Raw genomic sequence first — 20051 nt, forward strand, 5'->3', positions numbered from 1 at the left:
TGAGCCACCATGTGGTTGCTGGGAATTGAACTCAGGACCTTTGGAAGAGCAGGCAATGCTCTTAACCTCTGAGCCATCTCTCCAGCCCCCTGCATGTACTCTTGTGTACACCAGTGCACATGTGGACATCAAGGGATAGCGCAGAAGAGTTGGTTCTCTCCTACTGTGTTGTTCCTAGGGATTGAACTTGGATTGTCAGTCTTGGTCACAGCTGCTTTTACCCACCGAGCCATCTTGATAACCCTAGAATTTGAGTTGCTAGGGTTCCTGAGAAAAGTTCCCTGCTCCCTACCTTTTTTTCTTCTAAAGCTTATTGCAGTGTGCAGATAAACTAGCCGACCTTTGAGAAAAGGAGCATGTAATGGCAGTGTGATGGGATAAATAGGGTCTCTGGTCTGTTGCGGGATATTTGTCATGAGTGCTTGCCCAGAAGTCCTTATCAGGGGAGCTGTGGCAGGGAGGTCATGAGTTTGAGGCCAGTCTGGGGCTACTTAATGAAATCCTTTTGAGAAGAAGGCAGTTGCCCATTTTCTCCAAGAGAATATCCCATCCCTCTTCTCTCTTCTGTGGGAAGAAGTAAGGGCATTGGAAAAAGAGTCCTATTTTGTCTCTCAAGCTACTCTGGAGATAACAATGAGGGCCAGGCTAGTCTCAAACTCAGTGGCCATCCTTTTAACCTCCCAACTCTGGAATTACAGGTATGAGCTACTGTGCCCAGAACTTCTGCCCTTTCCTTTTTGTACCTGAGATCTACCAAATCTGAGACTTTATACATTAAAATCTAAATATAGTTAATTTATTTGTTTCTGTAAATCATTGTGTTGTATGAACTTTAAAGTGTTCTCCACCTCATGATGAAGTTCAAATGTCCCATATGTAATTCAGGGATTACTTTGGAATGATTTATCTTCCCCAAAATAAGAATGGCTATAAATCTTTAGATACAATGTGATTCAATTTTTTTTTTTCTGAGAAGTATTTGGGGGGTCAGATAAAATTCTCACTTGATAATGCAATGATTCCTTCTATATCTTACTTTTATTGACATTTAGAAATATTTCAATTTAAGAAGTCAAGACTCTGAGTAAGCTTATTCTTATTGAATAATTCAGTAAATTTTTAGTTGTTAATATGGATTTTGTCTTTTTTTCTTTCTAATTTTTTTTTTCCTCTTTGAGGGGCAGGATATAATTGCCTTGTTTCATTGCAGGGATCCTTCTAAAGTAAATATTCTGGTACCTGGTGCTGGACTAGGAAGATTGGCCTGGGAAATAGCTATGCTAGGTTATGCTTGTCAAGGAAATGAATGGAGTTTTTTTATGCTCTTTTCTTCCAACTTTGTACTCAACAGGTATTTAATTTACTTTTTGCTGGAAATAGTAACTTCTCAAAATTAAATTGCCTTACCAGTTTTTGAACAATTTTGAATTAGAAGAAAAGTATGTAGTACTTGACTGATATAGATCATATTTACAGTAAATTAATAATGTTTATACCAATTGCCACTGTAGCCAGGGTTAATTAGCCAGCAGTGTTGACTCAGGGCAAGCAACAGCTATTTAGAAAGTGATTTGGCAGTTCATGAAATTAAAACAGTTTCTCTGTAGACTCTTTAGTTGTAATTATGATATAGAAAAGGGTTTTTTCTCATTTTTTTAAAGGTCTTTTTACCTTTTGTTTCTTGGTGAAGAGTTTATGGCAGCAATTGTAACTGTTTTCCCTAACTGATTTTTCAGTAAGTGGCCATACATGCTTACTGCATCTGGAATGAGGTCTGAAAACTGCTGGGTCCACTACCAGAAGGTAGCAGACAAGCGTGACTATTGTAAGTCACAGGTGCAGCATGTTAGAGACAGAGAACTAGTCCCCTGCCTCAGTAGCACACTTCAGTGACATACTCGGCTCCTCAGTGCAGTGCTGTGTTGTTGCTGGTGAGGTGGGGGGAAAGAAGGTTACATACAAAATGGTAAAAATAGGTAACAAGACGAGTTTCCTTGCTTTTACTCAAGGTTTAGGTTCAAGAATACGTTTTTGCTGGGTGTGGTGGCACAGGCCTCTAATCTCAGCTTTTGTGGGGTAGAAACAGGAGGATCAAGAATTCAATGCCATCCTTAGTTCACAGTGAGTTCAAGGCCTGCCTGGGCTACATAAGACCCTGTCTCAAAAACCAACAAAATTTTAACAATTTTTTTTTAATTTGAATGAATAGCACATGTGAATCTCTGAGTCTTTTAATCCATGGTTGGTCATTTACATGTATACACACCTTCAATACCAGTATAGTGTAGATTGGCACTTTTCAAGTCTAATTAGTTTCATGCAAAAAACTTCAGTAGATATTTTAATGCTTAAAGTAGATTCTTTTTTGGTAAAATGTGTAGTTAACATTGAACCTTATGTTCATATTTTACAGATGTTCTGAAATTAACAAATATAAACTTTATCCCTGGATCCATCAGTTTAGCAATAATCGGAGATCAGCTGATCAAATTCGACCCATTTTTTTCCCTGATGTTGACCCCCACAGTCTTCCTCCAGGTTCTAACTTTTCAATGACAGCAGGAGACTTTCAGGAGATTTACTCAGAATGCAGTAAGTTCAAAGAAAGTGCTTAAAGTTCTTATCTGTTATTCTAAACAGTGACGCAGTGTTATTACCATTTGTTTTGATGCCAGAATAGACGGTGTGCAATGTCAGTGACATTTTCAAGGTCATGTAAAAGGCAGTGACAGGAAATGTAAAGAAATATATGTACATTCAAAAGATGTTGAGCTGGAGTGGTGGCTCAGGGGTAGGAGCACTGCCTGTTGTTCCAAAGGTCCCGAGTTCAATTCCCAGCAACCATATGGTGGCTCACGACCATCTGTAATGAGATCTGGTGTCCTCTTCTGGCCTGTAGGCACACATGCAGGCAGAGCACTATATATAATAAATAAATATTAAAAATAAAAAGAGATGTTGACTCTGTTAATAAAAGAGTCCAAAGGTATAGTAACTGCAGTAAGATGGAAATAAATAGTGGGAATGGAGCTTTCTAATGAGGCTGTGACTTGATGGACAGAGATGAGTAGTTAAAAGAATACGGTCATCGGGGACTGCAGCAGGGTTAGATTGGCAAGGAAAGGAATTTTATGGGTGATATGTCTTAGCTTCAGTTGTAGAAGCTATCAGGTTGGAAGTTAGATTTCAGTCTGACAGGTTATTAAAGACATTGGAGGAGGCAGGAATGGAAAGGGAAAGAGTATAAACTGGCAGTAGCAGGAAGAAAGGAAACAGAATTCGGAGCAATAGCAAGAGTATCCTTTCAACATGTATCTTTTTGCCACCTGTTAAATGCCAAGTACATTCTTAGACATCGAAAACCTAACAGCAGGACAGAGGCCTTGGCCACAAGGGACGTATAACTGGAAGGAACAAAGAGGCCATAACATACAGTATTGTATGTAAGAAAATAAGGTAGAGTACTAAGCCCAACAGAAACTAAGAAGGTGGTTGTCACTTACATGTTTGGGGATGGCAAGGGGCTTAGGAAAGAGTGCTTGGCCGAGTTCAGCAGGGGCTATGGTGAAGTGAGTAGTGGGGAGAAGGGAGATAAGAGAGCACAGAGTTGGTTAGGCTCACTTAAAGCAAGAAGTTTGAACTGTGCTCTGAGAGGATCAGGAAGCCCCTGAAATATGGCTCGGAGCGGGGAGTAGCAACACAGAAAGATTTTATTTATCTAATTTCCTAAAATAGGAAATAAACACCTAAATTCTGAGATTGGGACAAAGCGCATTCTTAAGATAGAACAGAGCAATGAAGAGAGGTTGAGCTGTTGAGTAAATGTTAAGGAGCAAGATCTGAGAATAGTGAAGTAGTGGAAAGCATTACAGTGCCACAAGGAATCGTTTTCCTCTGACTGGAAGAGGACACAGATGATCTCTTTTGGACTGGGCACTTTTACAACGTCAGGATTAGAATAGATAGTACATCTTGAATCTGGTCCCTACCTCTGCCTGGAACAACTTACAAGAGCTAAACAGTTTTCTATTTGAGGGCCCACCTTTGCTGTGTCTTTCCCAGCCAACTTCTCCCTGATGATTATCAAGTCATGCTAGGTATTCGGGTATTTTGATGTTATCATTTCTCAAATTGGCAAGAAAGGCCTACTTCTAAAACTTGCCAGAATCAGTGATTAACATTGGTTTAAATCAGAACTCAAAAATCAAGATGATGATTATTTTGTTTATGCAGATTTTAGATGAGAGCTAGGGTAGGCCATCACAGAGCACCTTCCAAGCTCGAGACCCTAGGTTTAGTTACGAGCATCACGGAATAAACATAGTAAAACTAAAGGCTACAGTTGAGTGTATGTGCTGAGCAACTCTTTCACAGTGTCACTTGGTAGTATGTGTTGATGTGTTAATAACAAGTGGTTTCCAAATTGACTACTGTATCTACTACGCTATAATCATGTTGATTATAGTGTTGATCGGAAGAGTATAGTGTCTGTATCCCTTCAGCTAAATGAAATATTAGTACTCTGCAAGAGTTAGTTGGCAAGTATGGGGGGAAAGAAAAAAAATAACAGATGCAATGGTCTGATTTCTGTTGATTAGATACCTGGGACTGTATTGCCACCTGTTTCTTCATAGACACAGCTCACAATGTAATTGATTATATTGATACGATATGGAGAATACTCAAACCAGGTGGAATTTGGATAAACCTCGGTAAGTGCTTTAATGTTCATTAATATTTTACACATCAGTTTGAGGATTAGAGTTTTTCCCCATTTGGTAGTGACATAGTACCAGATGATTGTGAACATTGTAATTATGTTGTATTATCTGTTAGGACCACGTCCAAGTGGCTGATAACCTCCTGAAAGCAGTGGCAATCCAAGCATTGGGATGATCCTCTTAGATCATCAGCACATACTAAGTTCAGTCTGCTGCTTCATCTCGGTCCCTTGTAATCTTCCCCTGCTCCATGCAGGTGGTGGCGTTTCATTCCATTAAGAAGAGAGTGTTTTCAGAGACTGAAGCAGCAAGCATGGGTCTGCACCAGATCCTCCTCATATACATTACAGCTTGATGTTGTTGTGAGACTCCTAACAGTAGGAGTGTATGTGTCTCAGACTCTTGTCTGCTCTTGCGACTCTTTTCTCCTATTGGGTGTTTTGTGCAGCCTCCATATGAGGGCTTTCACCTTGTCTTACTATATCTTATTTAGTTCTGTCTGGCTGTCATGTCTTGGAGACCTTCTCTTTTCTGGAGAGGAAATAGAGGAAGAGTGGATCTGGGGGATACAGGAGGTGTGGGGAAGCTAGGGGGAGGGAAAATGGTTGGGATGTATTGTATGAGAGAAGGATCTATTTTCAAAAATAAAGTTCACACAAAAACAGAATGTTTATTGTTTTTAATCTTTAAAGGAAGGACTTTTACCTCCATCATGGAATTCTCCTCCCAGTAGATAGAATACTTTTTCTAACTATCATGAGTTTAAGAAGCAATAGAAATACAATTTCATATATGCAAAAATTCCTTGTACTTTGAGCCTGTTGCTTGGTACTAAAATATAATTATGCCTTGTTCCTTTATCAAGAATTAAAAGGTAATTGCCTATTTTCTCCTCTTAAAGGTAGAGGGAGTATAGTTCATTTAAGTTTGCATGTCTTCCTTAAGTGTGATGTGTGTGCCCTATGTTCAGAGTTAACCACGCTTAGAATATGAGACTTTCATGATAATTCTACCAAAGAAAAGGGCTACATAAAGACCTATTTTATTGCTGAGATTCTGGCAGTTGGACTGTATATTGATTTTATTTTTACTAGAAACTTTTTCATCAGGACCAAGACTAGAAGTAGTAAATCTTCCCACTTTCTCTTCAGAATTTTGTAAGATTAGATGAGAACAGCTGTAAAATGCAGTCATCATAAGAATCAAATATCTCTCTGGGATGTGGTGGCACGAGCCTTTAATTCCAGCACTCGGGAGGCAGAGACAGGTGGATCTCTGTGAGTTCAAGGCCAGCCTGGTCTACAAGAGTTAGGTCTATAAGAGGTAGTTCTAGGACAGACCCCAAAGCTACAGAGAAACCCTGTTCTTGACACCCCCCCCCAAAGGGACTCATATCTTTTTATTTATTTATTTATTTTTTTTCTGTATCTTAAACCTTAGAACTTTAAAAGAAAATGCTTTGGGAAAGTTGGCCCAAGGAATGACTTAAGGATACTGCTGAGAACCTGTGTGTTGTGATTTAGGCGCTGTTATAAATACTGTAAATTCATAGCAGCCCTATCCTGTTTTGTAGTCCTGGAGGATTAAAGTAGGACGTTGTACACCTAGACAGGTTCTCTTTCCACAGAGCTCCATCCTCAGCCTCTCAGAGCAGCCCTAATGAAAAGGCGCTATTTACTAACAGTGGAAGAAAATGAGATCTGCTTTAATAACTAGCAGGAAGGTCCCAGGCTTACTTGTGGCAAGAGGCAGGCTCATACTCTGACACTGCCAGTTTGTGCTTAGTGTTAACATGATCCTATATATACATAATTGAAGGTTTGGTTCCTAGTTACTGAGCTATGATACAGTTTGTTGTTTTTCTGAGGTACTTGATTTAACTGATACAAGTAACTTTGTGTATGAACACTTGTTTTATTGATACTTTTTAAAGTTGTATAACAAGTGCCTGATATATATATAAAAAAAAAAGTTGGCCCTTCTAAGTAGGGGGGCTGTTCTCTAAAACTAGTTATGCTGCAGTTGTGTTATGTGTCGTGGACAGCAGAAGTCATGGAACAGGTACTTACAAGAGGACAGGTAGACTTTCTAGTCATCTAGACACAAGGTTTCAAAACAATCTGAGGAATTATAATAATGAAAACACCTACCTTATCTTAATACTTCATAAATAGAATACTTGGCATGTATAAATTAAAGGATATTACAAATAATAATCAGGGCTGGAAAAATGGCTCTGCAGTTGAGCATGCATACTTTTCTTGCAGAGGACCAGAATTCATTGCCCAGCACTCACATCAGGTGGCTCACCTGTAACCCCAGTGAGCTCCAGGTGCCCCAGCCTCCACAGGCACCAGTACTCATGCTCACATACGCACACATATACATATAATTAAAAGCAAAATCTTTAGAAATAATAGAATCTAGTTTTCCTTAAATATTGGTGTTTGATGGAAATTGTTAGTGTTTTTTACTTTATGTACCATGTGCTGGCTCTTTACTTCGTTCTTGCCACCTGGTTGCATAGTTTCCCCTATTGGTTTTAATTCTCTGTCAGTATTTTTGATTCAAATAATGCTCTTGTGTTCCAAGCCAGTTTATGGACTAAAAAAAGTCTAGATGTCTCAAGATGATTCTGGTGCCTCCCTGATATCTTTCTATTCTCTAATCTGCTCAAACTACCTCAGCAAACATTGCAAGAATGTGTTTGATCTTTTGATTAAGTTGGGCTACTAAAACAGTGCCTAACAGATTGGATAAACAGCAGGCATTTATTTTGTCATAGTTCTGGAGACGGGATTCCAAGGATAAGGTGTCAGCATGGTTGATGTCCAGAGAAGGTTGTCTTGTGTTGCAGTGTTGTGTTGATTGCACATAGCTGCTGTCCCAGTTAGGATTACTACTGCTATGATGAAACTCTATGACCAAAAGCAAATAGACAAAAAAAAGGGTTTATTTAGCTTTACATTTCCACAGTGCTTTTCATCATTGGAGGAAGTCAGGACAGGAACTCAAGCAGGGCAGGAACCTGGAGGCTGATGCAGAGGTCATGGAGGGGTGCTGCTTACTGGCTTCTGCCTCATAAGTTGCTCAGTCTACTTTCTTATAGAATCCAGGACCACCAGCTCAGGGATGACACCACCCACCATAGGTACCCCTCCCCCATCAATCATTAATTAAGAAAATGCCTTACAACAGTGGTTCTCCACTGTCCTAATGATGCTAAACCATATATGTAATACTTCATACTGTGCATCAAGGAAAGCCTGCAAGGAGATTCAGTATATTTTTCATTGAGAGTCAGTGAATGGATTAGAGATGGTTTTGTTTTCTTTTGGTGCTGTTTCATGTTGCCTTAACTTTCTATTATGAACTTACTGTATATATTTTATGATCAAGGAAAATACATCTTTGTTCTTTCTCAATATGAAGAGAGATGATAATCGAAAAATTAGCTGGAACTGCTGTTTGGGTTTCTGTAAGTCCAGTACCCCGTTTTCAGAATATCATATAAACAGAACCAGACAGTGTAGTGTTTTATGTATCCGGCTTCCATTGTCTGGCATGATGCTTTTGAGACTCACTTAGGTCACTATGTAACCAATGTGTTGTTCCCTTTTACTTTTGAGTGATACATCACTGGATGAATGGGTGACATTTTGTTATCAGTTCTCAGTGGATGGACATTTGATTTATTGCCAGACTGCTGGTTAGGAATAAAGTTGCTATTGACACTTGGCACAAAATCTTAAGTGTGGCTGTAAGATTTCATTTCTCTTGGGTTAACACCTAATAAAGAAATTTCATATATAACGAGTGGGCAGCAGATCTTGCAAGAAACTACTGACCTGTTTTCCAGAGTAGCAGTACCATGGCTTCTCATCCCAATAAGGTTTTGAGACAGTACTCCTCCTGTAATTGTGAGTGAAAAGCTATACAGATCTCTCCGAACTTGAAAGTCTAAATTGCTCTAAAATGTTGATATGCCAAGTAACGAGTTCATACATGATTTCATCTGACAGATGATAGGCAGTAGTGTGTGCACTAAAACTACTATGCAAAATTAGTTTTAGCATTTAGAGTTATAACTTACTGGTTAGAACCTTCCTATAAGCAAAGCCCTTGGTAGTCCAGAACTGTCCAAACAAACTATGAGGCTACGCAGTTAAGTATGTATGAAACTAGTTTTGTGGTTAGACTCAGTCCCCTCCTCTGCCTCATTTTGTATATGTAAATATTCTAAAATATCAAACACCTGTACTCAAGCACTTCAGCTAAGAGACCTTCCTTCTGTAACTCTTGGCAGTTTGAACCACGTCAGTAAAAATAGTTGTTGACTCAAGAAATGTCTTTGTGTAAGGGAAGGTCTGAAATATGTACAGATGTCTGTCACAGCACAGTTTGTAACAAAAGACTACAGAAAGTATTCACACCACAGTCACTGTCCTTGATTGGTAATGTTATAAACACTTAAAGTTATACAATCAATGTTTACTACTTAGTCGTCTTGGTAGACTTAAAAGAAACGTAAAGCCTTCTTTGGGCTGGGGAGATGGTTATGTGGATGGGAGTGCTTGCTATGCAAGCATGTGGACCTGAATTTGATTCCTAGCATCCACTTACAAAGGCAGGTATGTAGCCTGGAGTCATAGCTTAGAGGTTACTAGTACGTGCTACTCTTGCGGTGGATCAGAGTACTGTTCCCAGACCCGTGTTTCATGGCTCACAACAGCCTGTATGTAACTCAAGCACGGGGTGAATCTGATGCCTTCTTCAGGCCTCTGCAGGTATCTGTATGAAAGTGGCATATACTCAACGCAGACACATCCACATAAATAAAATAAAAATAAATATTATAAAATGAAGAGCCAGATGTTGCCATGAGCATTCCTGAAACCTCAGCACTGTTGAAGATAGAGATAAGAGGATCACTGAGGCTTGCTGGCCACCACCATACATGGTCCTGGGTTCAGTGAGAGAGCGTGTCTCAAAGAAATAGGGTGGGGGAATGATAGAGAAGGATAGGCAGTGTCATCCTCTGACCTTTGTGTGCACACATATATACTTCACATTCATCTGTATATATTGCTTGATATTTAGTCTGCAAACTAGAGAGTGCTGATACTTACCTGAAGGTAGTGTGAGCTATAAGACTGCAGTAAAAGAGTTTTAAAAATTTACTATGAAGGACTTATTCTAGCTTACAGATTATAGTCAACCATGCAGGGAATCAAGGCAGGAGCGTGAAGCAAAAACACAGGAATTCTTCCTGTGTTGCTTTCTCTGGTGTAGTCTACTTTTCTTATACACCCTGGCCCACCTGTCTAAGGATGGTGCTGCCCACTGTGGACTGGGCTCAGTCCACATCAGTAGCAACATGTGACTTACTGGGTGAGTGTATACCTATAAAACTGTATTTTCAGATTCTCTTAAAACAATAGAGCAAGGGGGTTATTGAGATGTTTCAGTGGTTTAGAGAACTTTCTACTCTTGCAGAGGGCTCAGGTTTAGTTCCAGCACCCACATGGTGGTTTCTCACAACCTTTTGTAACTCTGGTAACCAGGAAGTCCTGTTGCATCTTCTGACCTCCATGTGGTATATACACATACTTGCAGGCAAAACATTCATGCACATAAAAAAGTAGAACAGGAGCAGATGTAAAATAAGCTTTGAAGACTATAAAGATTGCTGTGAGGCTCTGCCTTCTGTCAAAAGGCTTTGATATAGTTTAGGACTGATCAGATGGCCAGAAATTGTCTCAGTAAGAGTAGGCTTTTAAGGAAGAGCCACTGTTATTTTGAAGAGTGTGCTAACATATAAATTATATTCATGGACATCTATTCTAGTGGTTTAGGTAGGGTAAAAATAGAAGAGGGTGCAGCATGACTAGATTCCTAGCATTTAGAGGCTGAGGCAAAAGGATCTGGTGTTCAAGGCCTCCTGGGCTACTTTGAAAAAGCCTACCTCTAAACTAAGGAGATGAAAATGTTTACCCACAGGATAACAGGATGGCAAAGCCTCTTAGGAGCAGAAACTGTCTAACTTGTTACTTTTTCTCCCTTGCTTTTTTCTTCCTATCCTTTTCCTTTCCTTTCTTTTCTTTTTTCCTTTCCTTCCATCTTAGTATGTTGTCTGAGGAGTGTAAATAGAGCTAACTTGTATGTAGGATTTATGATTAACTCAAAGGTAAAGACAAGACTGAGTAATCTGAGAATACAATTGTGATAAGATGTTTTCTTGGCTGAAACTGATGCGTTTATGTTCAGAAGTTTGGATAACTGTCCTCAGCAAATGTAGTGGATCTTTTCACTTTGACCTCATTACCTACTCAACTATTACGTCTGGAATTCAGTGTACAAAGCTATTAGTGCGTGCTTATGTTCATGTAACTCATTCATAGTTTCTCACACCATAGGTCCTCTACTGTACCATTTTGAAAATCTGGCAAATGAACTTTCTATAGAATTGAGCTATGAGGATATCAAAAATGTTGTTCTGCAGTATGGATTCCAGCTGGAGGTAAGAATGGAAAGACACTGCCAATGTTGAACTTGAAAAGCCTTTAAACAGGAATATAGGTGTTACAGCAGTTAGTAACTTTACTTTTTCTCATCCAGATAGAAAGGTATTATTACATAGCTCTCTGAATTGTAAAGATTTGGGACAATATGCATATAAAGGAAAAACTAGTTCCTGATGAAATAGACCTTCAATATTGAATGGTAGCTGATAATGGCCAGGCCAATCTTTCACTGACAGGCTCTGGAGAAGGCAGATATCAAAAAAACAGTTCTTATTTTATACTGCCTGGCCTTCTCTCAGCCACCCCATATTAAATAAAACTTTATGGTACTTTGGCTATTACACTCATTTACGAAATAATAGATTTATTTTTAAGAATAAAGAGAAGCAATGCATTTATGCACTTTGTAGTTGACTTCCTGAATTTGAAGCTATTCTTAACTACCTATTAGCGGTGTGATGATGAACTTACATAACCTGTTACTTTGTATGTGGGATTATGAATGCTACCAGTCTTATTGGGGGAGGGGTAATTGGTTTGTTTGCTTTGGTTTTGATTTTTCGACACAGGGTTTCTCTGTAGCTTTGGAGCCTGTCCTGGAACTAGCTCTTGTAGACCAGGCTGTCCTCAAACTCACAAAGATCTGCCTGCCTCTGCCTCCCGAGTGCTGGGATTAAAGGCGTGTGCCACCACCGCCAGCCGGGGGGGGGGCAGGGGTATTGTTTAAATATAGTTATGATAGTGCCTACAGCTATTAACTTCTTGTTTTTGTTAATTGTGTTGTAATCACGATCTTATGATTTTTGCTTTTTTTACAGGTGGAAGAGGAATCTGTATTGTCAACATATACTGTGAATGATCTCTCTATGATGAAATACTACTATGAATGTGTTTTGTTTGTGGTCCGGAAGCCACAGTAATGGTCCTAAGTGGTACTACCCAGAAAAAGGTTTACTATGAACAAATGCTGAAATAAACAGCTCACAGTCAGCTCTCAGTGACAACAGGACACAACCTCAAATCAGTGGTGCCTTCTTATTCCTATCAAAATTTAGAAATAGTGTCTATTTTCTTAGTAATATCTATTGCTTTTTTCAGAAATATACTATACCATGCAGATTTGTACTGCACAGAAAAAAATGGAGAAAATATCTCCTGTGCAGATATATAATGGAGGCGATATCTTCAAGTACTTTTCTTTGAAACCCAGAATTTTCCTTCTTTAAAAAAATAAACCTAAACTCCAGGCTTGATGAAGCTGTTGCAAGTCTGCCCTGTTAATGACTGATATTGCTGAAGTCCACATTAAGCTCCTTTGGGGCTTTCCATTGCCCGTGTTACTTTTAGAAGAGGCTAAGGATCCTCTGTCATACTCGGCATCTGGAATTGGAACTTTGTTCTCATTGGCCTAAGTAACTTATAAAGAATATTGAAACTATTCTTCATCATTCATTTTTTTTCTTCTTAGTCCAGCTCAATTTAGAGAGGCATCAAATATGTCTTATATGAAATGCTAATTCAGTTGTATCACAGGTGAAAATTCAATGAAATGCATCAACAGAGAAATTCAGTCTTTGTCCATGCTAAACTGAATCTTCTATTAACTCCTGGAAAATCCCATTGAAGTGTATGAGATATGAACATTTGGAGGCACAGTTTTTTAAGCAGTGTTAACTGGAAAAATAAGAATAAAATTTGCCCATCTGAAACATAACTTCAAATCAGTGATGAGTTACAAAGTTTGTCAGTGTAATGTTTACAGTGATTATGTGGCTTATGAAAGCAAGCACTTTTTTCTTTAGTTAAAATATATTTTAGTAAAAATTTTCATGATAGAATTAATGTGAGAAGTTTTGAGTATGAAATTCAGGGATAAGTTAATGCCCATGGTCTGTGTCTTCAATACCCGAGGCAGCAGCCATTCATGGAATTCAGATTAACAATAGTTTTGTCTCCTGGTAGAGTTGGAGTTTAAACAGTGTGTGTGCTGCTTTAATTTTCTACCTCTAGGGAAGCCTGTTTGGGATGGAATTTCCTTGTTGCTGTTAATTTTGACATTTGTTACTCTGTTTCCATTAGCTAGGAAAGTAAAGAGGACTGATGTTTTCCCTTCTACAGGAAAAGAAAAGTTCTTGCTGAATCTTTCACAGATGCTTGTGACCTCTGTGGCATTCGGATTAGATGGATTTAGTATGTGCTGTGGCATAACTCCCATGTTGCCATGCTTTCATACGAATCTTCAGGCCTTTGTGCTGCTTAGGTTTGGGAGTTTAGGATCTACTGCCCTTCTAGTTGGGGGAGTTCTACAGTGTGGGATTGTCGTCTGCCTCCCCAATGAAGTCCATGGCTCCATGGGGTGCATTTTACTGACACCTTTGAAAGTGTTTCTTGTTCTTCCAGTGCTCAGTACTTCAGAATGTTCATTTGGTGGAAATTCTCACTGCTTACTATTGGCAAGGGTGAAAAGTCTCCCAGAATTATTTTTTTAAGAAAAAAAAAATTAAAGAAAGGTATTTTAAAAGACATTCACTGAACAGCAAGATTTTGTTTAGTTGTTACTTAGGAATGCTTTTTATGAATTTTGTAGTATTTCTTGTAGCCTGGTCGTTGTCTTCCTTACAGATGTAAGAACAGACTGACACTAGTGGGTTGGTTTTGTTACCTAAAGGTTTTTTTCCCTGCCATGTTTTACTGTACATTTTACATTTACTCTACATTACTTACATTTCTAAATTATATATTTTACTTAACTCTGAGGTCAGTTAATCCTTTTATTTTCAGTTTTTTCCTTATATCATGAATATTTTAAAAAATATTCCTTATAAGTTTGTATCACCCTTTTTTGGCTTTTGAAGTTAATATATTCTAAACTTGAAAATAAGGTATACATCAATAATAGAAGAGTCACTGGAGGACTTTAGTTTTGTATTTTTATATTTAGGTCTAGCTACTTAACCATATAAATAAGCCTTGAAGTTTTAAATTCTTTTTCCTAAATTTGCTCGTACCCAAGTTTTTCATCATAAGGTGATCATGTGCTTGCTGTTTTTAAATTTTGACTTTCTGATGTGGTGCAAATTTAGGTTCTGATCAATGGGCAAGATAGGGCATATAAAATATACAGGGAAGCTGCAGAAATCACAGTATGAAATAATCAAGTTTGAGAACTGTAAAATATATGGTATTTATATGTAATTCACATTCTAAATGTTGCCAGAAAGTTGAATTGGAAACTTCATGTCTGCATGAAATTTCCTATATTTTTAATGTGTATATGAACTTAATTTTTCTTAAATATTAAAGTCTGCCAATTGCTATAACAGCTTTTGTTGGTTGTTTCCCTCTCTGTAATGATGGCCATAATGCGAGTATTATTTAATTGATCATATTCTTTTCACCTCTTGGTTATCTAATTTTTTATGCTTTTAGAAAGTTAGTAATAATGTGCATTTGACCTTTGAGTTTGCCCAGGTGGACAGTATTTATTTTCACTTTGTTTCATTCACGCTCACTATAATGGACTTGGAATTTCCCTAGGAAGAAGATTAGTCTTGACAGAGGCTAATCGCCAAAACAAGGACCAGGATGAGCATTTTTATTTTCTGGGTTCATTTTCCTCAATTCTTCTCTATTGGCTGGGGTTTGGGGCAGTCTCAGAGGCCTTTGGCAGAGGCCTGCATGGTGCCTCAACAGAAGCCCGCTGGAGAGGGCTCCACACTTTATTGTGAATGGGTATTTTTCCCACCCCTAGTCTCTTCTCTCCTCTGAACTACATGACATGCCTTTAAAGTAAAGAGGATAGCAGGTTTGCTGTTTTGTCTCAGTTTCTCTCTGAGCTCACTGGCTGTTTTTTTCTGTGGTAATAAAGCAGAACTTGAGGGTAAGGAGCAAAATGCAGTGAAGCAGTTGATGCCTGAGGTGGAAGGGCCAGGGCTAAAGCAGTCCCAGAGGCATGCCTGTAGAGGAAGATCCACCTTCCAGTATTCTGTCCACGGATGATGTCATCAAAGAAATAGTCCATTCATGAGGTCAGAGCCTTCACTGTTAAACAATCGTTGGGGATCAAGTTTTTATTTTATTTAATATTTATTTATTATGTATACAATATTCTTTCTACGTGTATGCCTGCAGGCCAGTAGAGGGCACCAGACCTCATTACAGATGGTTGTGAGCCACCATGTGGTTGCCGGGAATTGAACTCAGGACCTTTGGAAGAGCAGGCAATGCTCTTAACTGCTGAGCCATCTCTCCAGCCCCCAAGGGATCAAGTTTTTAATGTGTATACACTGGGGGACCTTTTATACTCTGTCCCTACTGCATTTGCCCATCCTCAGTATTGCAGAAGTCTTTTCAGGGTTCCCTGAGTGGTGAAGACCTGTTAATGTGTCTGACCTTGGTGCACTGTTTCAGGAGGGTGGAAAGAGGAAAAGGAATCCCTTTTTTGGTTTCATCTTTGTATTAGTCAAGGTTCTCTAGAGTCACAGAATTTACAGAATGAATACACACACACACACACACTTACCCACGAGGCTGAGTGTCTCAGCTGGTCTTCTGTATGTGCTGGAATCCCGAGTAGGCACCAGTGCCAGTGAAGGAATGGATATGCTCTTAAGGTAAGGGCAAATAAGTAAAGGGAGGATAAACAAACCATACTTCTTCCATGTCTTAGGCTTCCAGCAGAAGGTGTGGCCCAGATTAAAGATGTGCCTTCCCACCTCAGAATAATCTGAATTAAAGGTGTGTGTCATCCTGCCCCAAAACCTGAATCACAGGTGTGCCCCCATTTCTGGGTTGTAGTTCATTCCAGATATAGTCAGGTTGACAATCAAGAACAGCCATCAAAGTCTCTTACTAGTACTATTTCAGCATGTAATTGAAACCTTGACTGTTACTGTCAAGATTTTGCTGTGCAAAAACATTGACCAAAAGCAACTTGGGGAAGAAAGGGTTTATTTCATCTTACAGAGTTCCACAGCACACTAGATCACTGAGGGAAGTCAGAAGAGGAACCCACACAGGGCAGGAACCTGGTGGCAGGAATTGTTGCAGAGGCCGCAGAGGACTGATGCTTACTTGACTTGCTCATTCGGCTTGTTTAAATCTGCTGTTCTAACACTGGCAAGCTCACCTCTGGCAGTAGTTCGATCCTTTAGGACCTTCTGTCCACACACATGCCAACCTGCTTCACATTCGGTCAAACTGTGACTACGTAACAGCCTTTCAGAGCAAGAATATCTATAGGAATACAAAAATATCTAATACCCAGCAAATAAAGTTCACAATGAGTGGCCAATCAAAAATCGTTAAACAGGGTTGGAGAAAAGGCTCAGAGCACATAGGTCTCTTAGAGAGGACCTATGTTCAATTCCAAGCGCCTATATTAGACTCCATGTAACTCTAGATCCAGGGGATCTGAGAGCACTTATGGGCACACAGGTGCACATATTCACACACATACCCATGTATACACAGAATTAAAAGTAAATCTTTAATTATTGTGTGGCTCAGAAAGCAGGAAATAGAGAAAGATCAGTGAAATGATACGACCTCCAAACTAACATGGATTATAAAATTAGCAGAGAGCAGGTAAAACTGCAGTCATATATGTTCAGATATTATTAGATTCATGGGAAGAATAAAAATGACCCAACTTGAATTTGTAAAGGTGAAAAGTAGATATTATGGGATGGAAAATAGGCTGGCCCTAGTGGCAGATTTAAAATCAGAAGCTGTCCGGAACCATAGCACCGTGGAGAGAAGGCTGCAGTGGCTTCTTTGCTTAGGTAGGCATGCTTAGGTTATGTTTGGACTTATGGACATTTCACACTTGCTGTGACTTCTGCCAAGGATCACTCCCATTCTGTATATGACTCCCTTCACTCTCCGAGGCCTTTAAAATTAACATAAAGAGCTCCTTTTATCTGCCTTTTGAAAATAAAGGCACATTTATTAGATATCCTGTCTGTCTCCCTCAATCCAGCCTTCAACGAGAGTTGAAGGAGGTTATTTAACCTGGTCCTTAGCAGATGCTCAAAGTGGTTACTCAAAGAGTGAACTCTGAGTAGATACAAGATTATGAGGGCTTATAGCTATAGTTCTGTGCCTGAGTGGATAAACAGTGGTCACTATTTCCACAAATACCAGCCATCTGATACACGCCAAACATTTAAGTGACTGATGTAGAGAAGCTAAATCGATGAAGTCTCTTATAGACCAGGCTGTCCTCGAACTCTCAGATCCACCTGCCTCTGACTCCCCAAGTACTGGGATTAAAGGCGTGTACCACCACCTGGCTCAAAACAGTAAATTCTTTAAAATGTATTACTTCTTTACCAAGAAAACCGGGGGCAGGGCGAATTAAAAACCAATTTCTGGTTCGTTACTGATAGCATTTGATTTTTGTTCCATCTGTCACTGTATGTGTGTAAACGCACCAGCCACACTGTGGAGGTGAGCGTTGGGACTACTCAGTTGTTGTTTTCCTACCATATACTGGACGGGACCTAAACTCAGGTTGTCAGGTTTGGGGGCATGCACTGTAGCCTGCTGAGCTACCTCACCAGCCCCAGTCTGCATTTTATATCAAACTATAGGACAGGCAGAATTGGTAGAAGATACTATTGGGTCAATATGAAAATTGGTTGAAGGGGTTGGGTTATGGTTTACATAAACAGTACAATGTTTAAACACAGACTCTGAAAACCGGTTCAAGATGAATATTAACCTTAGAGTAACCATTAAATATTAATGCAAAGAGCTATAACTGAAGTGCCAAGGGGTTAAACTGAAATGGAATTAAAAATATTCTGGTGATTTAATAAAGTCAGGAAAAAAATAAAAATGCAAATGTATTTCAGATCTCAAGAACAATGAAAACAACACACCAGAAACTGCAGACTGTAGCTGAAACGGTGGCAGCTTAAATATTAGTATTAGAAGACAGCTGGACCTGCTGTGTACCAGTGCCAGCTCCTGCTCTAGTAATGCAATGAATATAAGGTGACCCTGGCTACAGGAACGAGAACAAGTCTCAAAAAAACCAAACAATTAGGAAGACTATACTCAATTTTAGGCCCCACCAGCACTAAGAAAGTATTAGGAAAACTTGTATTCCTTGACTCGGTAGATTGGTCCAACTGAGGGCAAAGTGACAGCAAGTACTACGGTGGCAGTTACGGGCAACAAAGATATGCCAGAGCAATAAAGTTAAACCTGGCAAAAAGGTAGAAGATGTCTGTAATGAGAACTTGGAACATTTTACCGAAGGACATTTAAAAATCTAGAGCTTGACAACTCCAGAATTAGCAGTGGGCTTGATATTGTAAAGATGAAAACATTTCCCCAAACCAATCTATAATTATGACGGGGCTCATAGGTATGGGTCTATTCTACCCTGGCTAAAGATCCGAGAGTTAGAACTTGCTTCTTTCCTTCAAACTTATTGTCAACAGTTCAAATAACAGGTATGGCTAAAATCCAGACCTGATTTTTCAGGTACGAAGCAGATCTGTTTCTACCTCAAACAAAAGTCTAAGGATCCAGCTAGGTTCCCACTCCCTTAGGGAGATAACTCTGGATTCCACCCAGGGAGTGGTTTGCCTATACCTTGTTTTAGTCTAGGGTGTGTTACTTGTCTTGTTTTGGGAACAGAAGGTTTAAGAATGTAGCCTCTAATCCTTCAATTGCTCTGTTCATTCCTGGTATCATATGAATGCAGGGTTTTTGTTTTTTAAATCTTACTCCTACCTTTTGAAGTTGGGGCATTTAAGCAAATGGAAATTAAATGCAGGTGATTTTCAGTATTCACTGGAACTCCCAGTGCTATCCTCTTTCTGGTTTATTATTTTCACCCATGTCTTCATTCTCTTTACTTATGTTCCTAATCCCCATGCCTCTATCCTGGTAAGTAGTATCCTTGTTGAAGCTGGTCTCCAACATAATTCCACTGTAATTCAAAAGACTCAAAGGGAAATGCTATAGGTGGTTTCATATGGAAGAGCAAGGGGCTAAGTGTCCTGCACACAATCCTGAAAATATTCAAGGATTGCTCTATAGCTATCAAGTATTTTAGTAAACACAATGTGTGTGTGTGTGTGTGTGTGTGTGAGCACGCGCGCACGGGTGCATTAACTTGAACACATGGCATGGATCAGAGAACACCCTGCTGAAGTTGTCTTTCTACCATAGGAGTCTCAGAAATTGAACTCAGGCTTAGGCTTGGAAGTAAGCGCTTTTATCCATTAAGCTGTCTTGCTGGCCCTGTCAAACCTGCTTATAAAGCTGTAAGCATGTAGATGCTATTTATTGAGACACAATTGCAAATAGAATAGTTGAGCTGAATAGATTGCCCAACCTCTTAAGTTCAGGGAGGAATGGAGTTAGCATGGAGTAGGAACCACACAACAGTGAGCAACAACTGTCTCACAGGAACAAAATGTACAACTGTTGCATGGGAACAGAATATACTGTCCTTAGCATAAACACACACACACACACACACACACACACACACACACACACACACACACATTGATTCCAAGTGTAGGAAAGACTCAGTATGGAAAGAAAATTAGACTGTAAAATGTTCAGACAAAACAATGTACAAACTAAAACAGACATGGCAGCATCTATCTTGCTATATTGTCATGGCAGGGCCAACGAGATGGCTCCATGGGTTGAGGTACTAGCCACTTGTCTTGACCATCTGAATTTGACCCACAAGGTGGGAGGAGAGAACGAATGCAACATAAAGTCGGACCCAGTAATATACACCTTTAACCCTAGTTCTACCCAGTAATATACACCT

General features: G+C 39.3%; 1 protein-coding gene across 1 annotated transcript in view; it reads left to right on the forward strand.

Moving 5' to 3' along the window:
• The window catches only part of Carnmt1 (carnosine N-methyltransferase 1), a 31037-nt gene extending 16478 nt beyond the window's left edge, over nt 1–14559 (forward strand). The window contains exons 4-8 of the mRNA XM_005352030.3: nt 1211–1351; nt 2414–2592; nt 4599–4712; nt 11138–11241; nt 12064–14559. Of these exons, the coding sequence (XP_005352087.1) occupies nt 1211–1351; nt 2414–2592; nt 4599–4712; nt 11138–11241; nt 12064–12165 (640 nt within the window). The 3' untranslated portion in view covers nt 12166–14559. The remainder of the gene's footprint in view (nt 1–1210; nt 1352–2413; nt 2593–4598; nt 4713–11137; nt 11242–12063) is intronic.
• The last annotated feature ends 5492 nt before the right edge of the window (nt 14560–20051 follow it).

This window comes from Microtus ochrogaster, chromosome 8, assembly GCF_000317375.1.
Source record: "Microtus ochrogaster isolate Prairie Vole_2 chromosome 8, MicOch1.0, whole genome shotgun sequence".
NCBI classification, from domain to species: Eukaryota; Metazoa; Chordata; class Mammalia; order Rodentia; family Cricetidae; genus Microtus; species Microtus ochrogaster.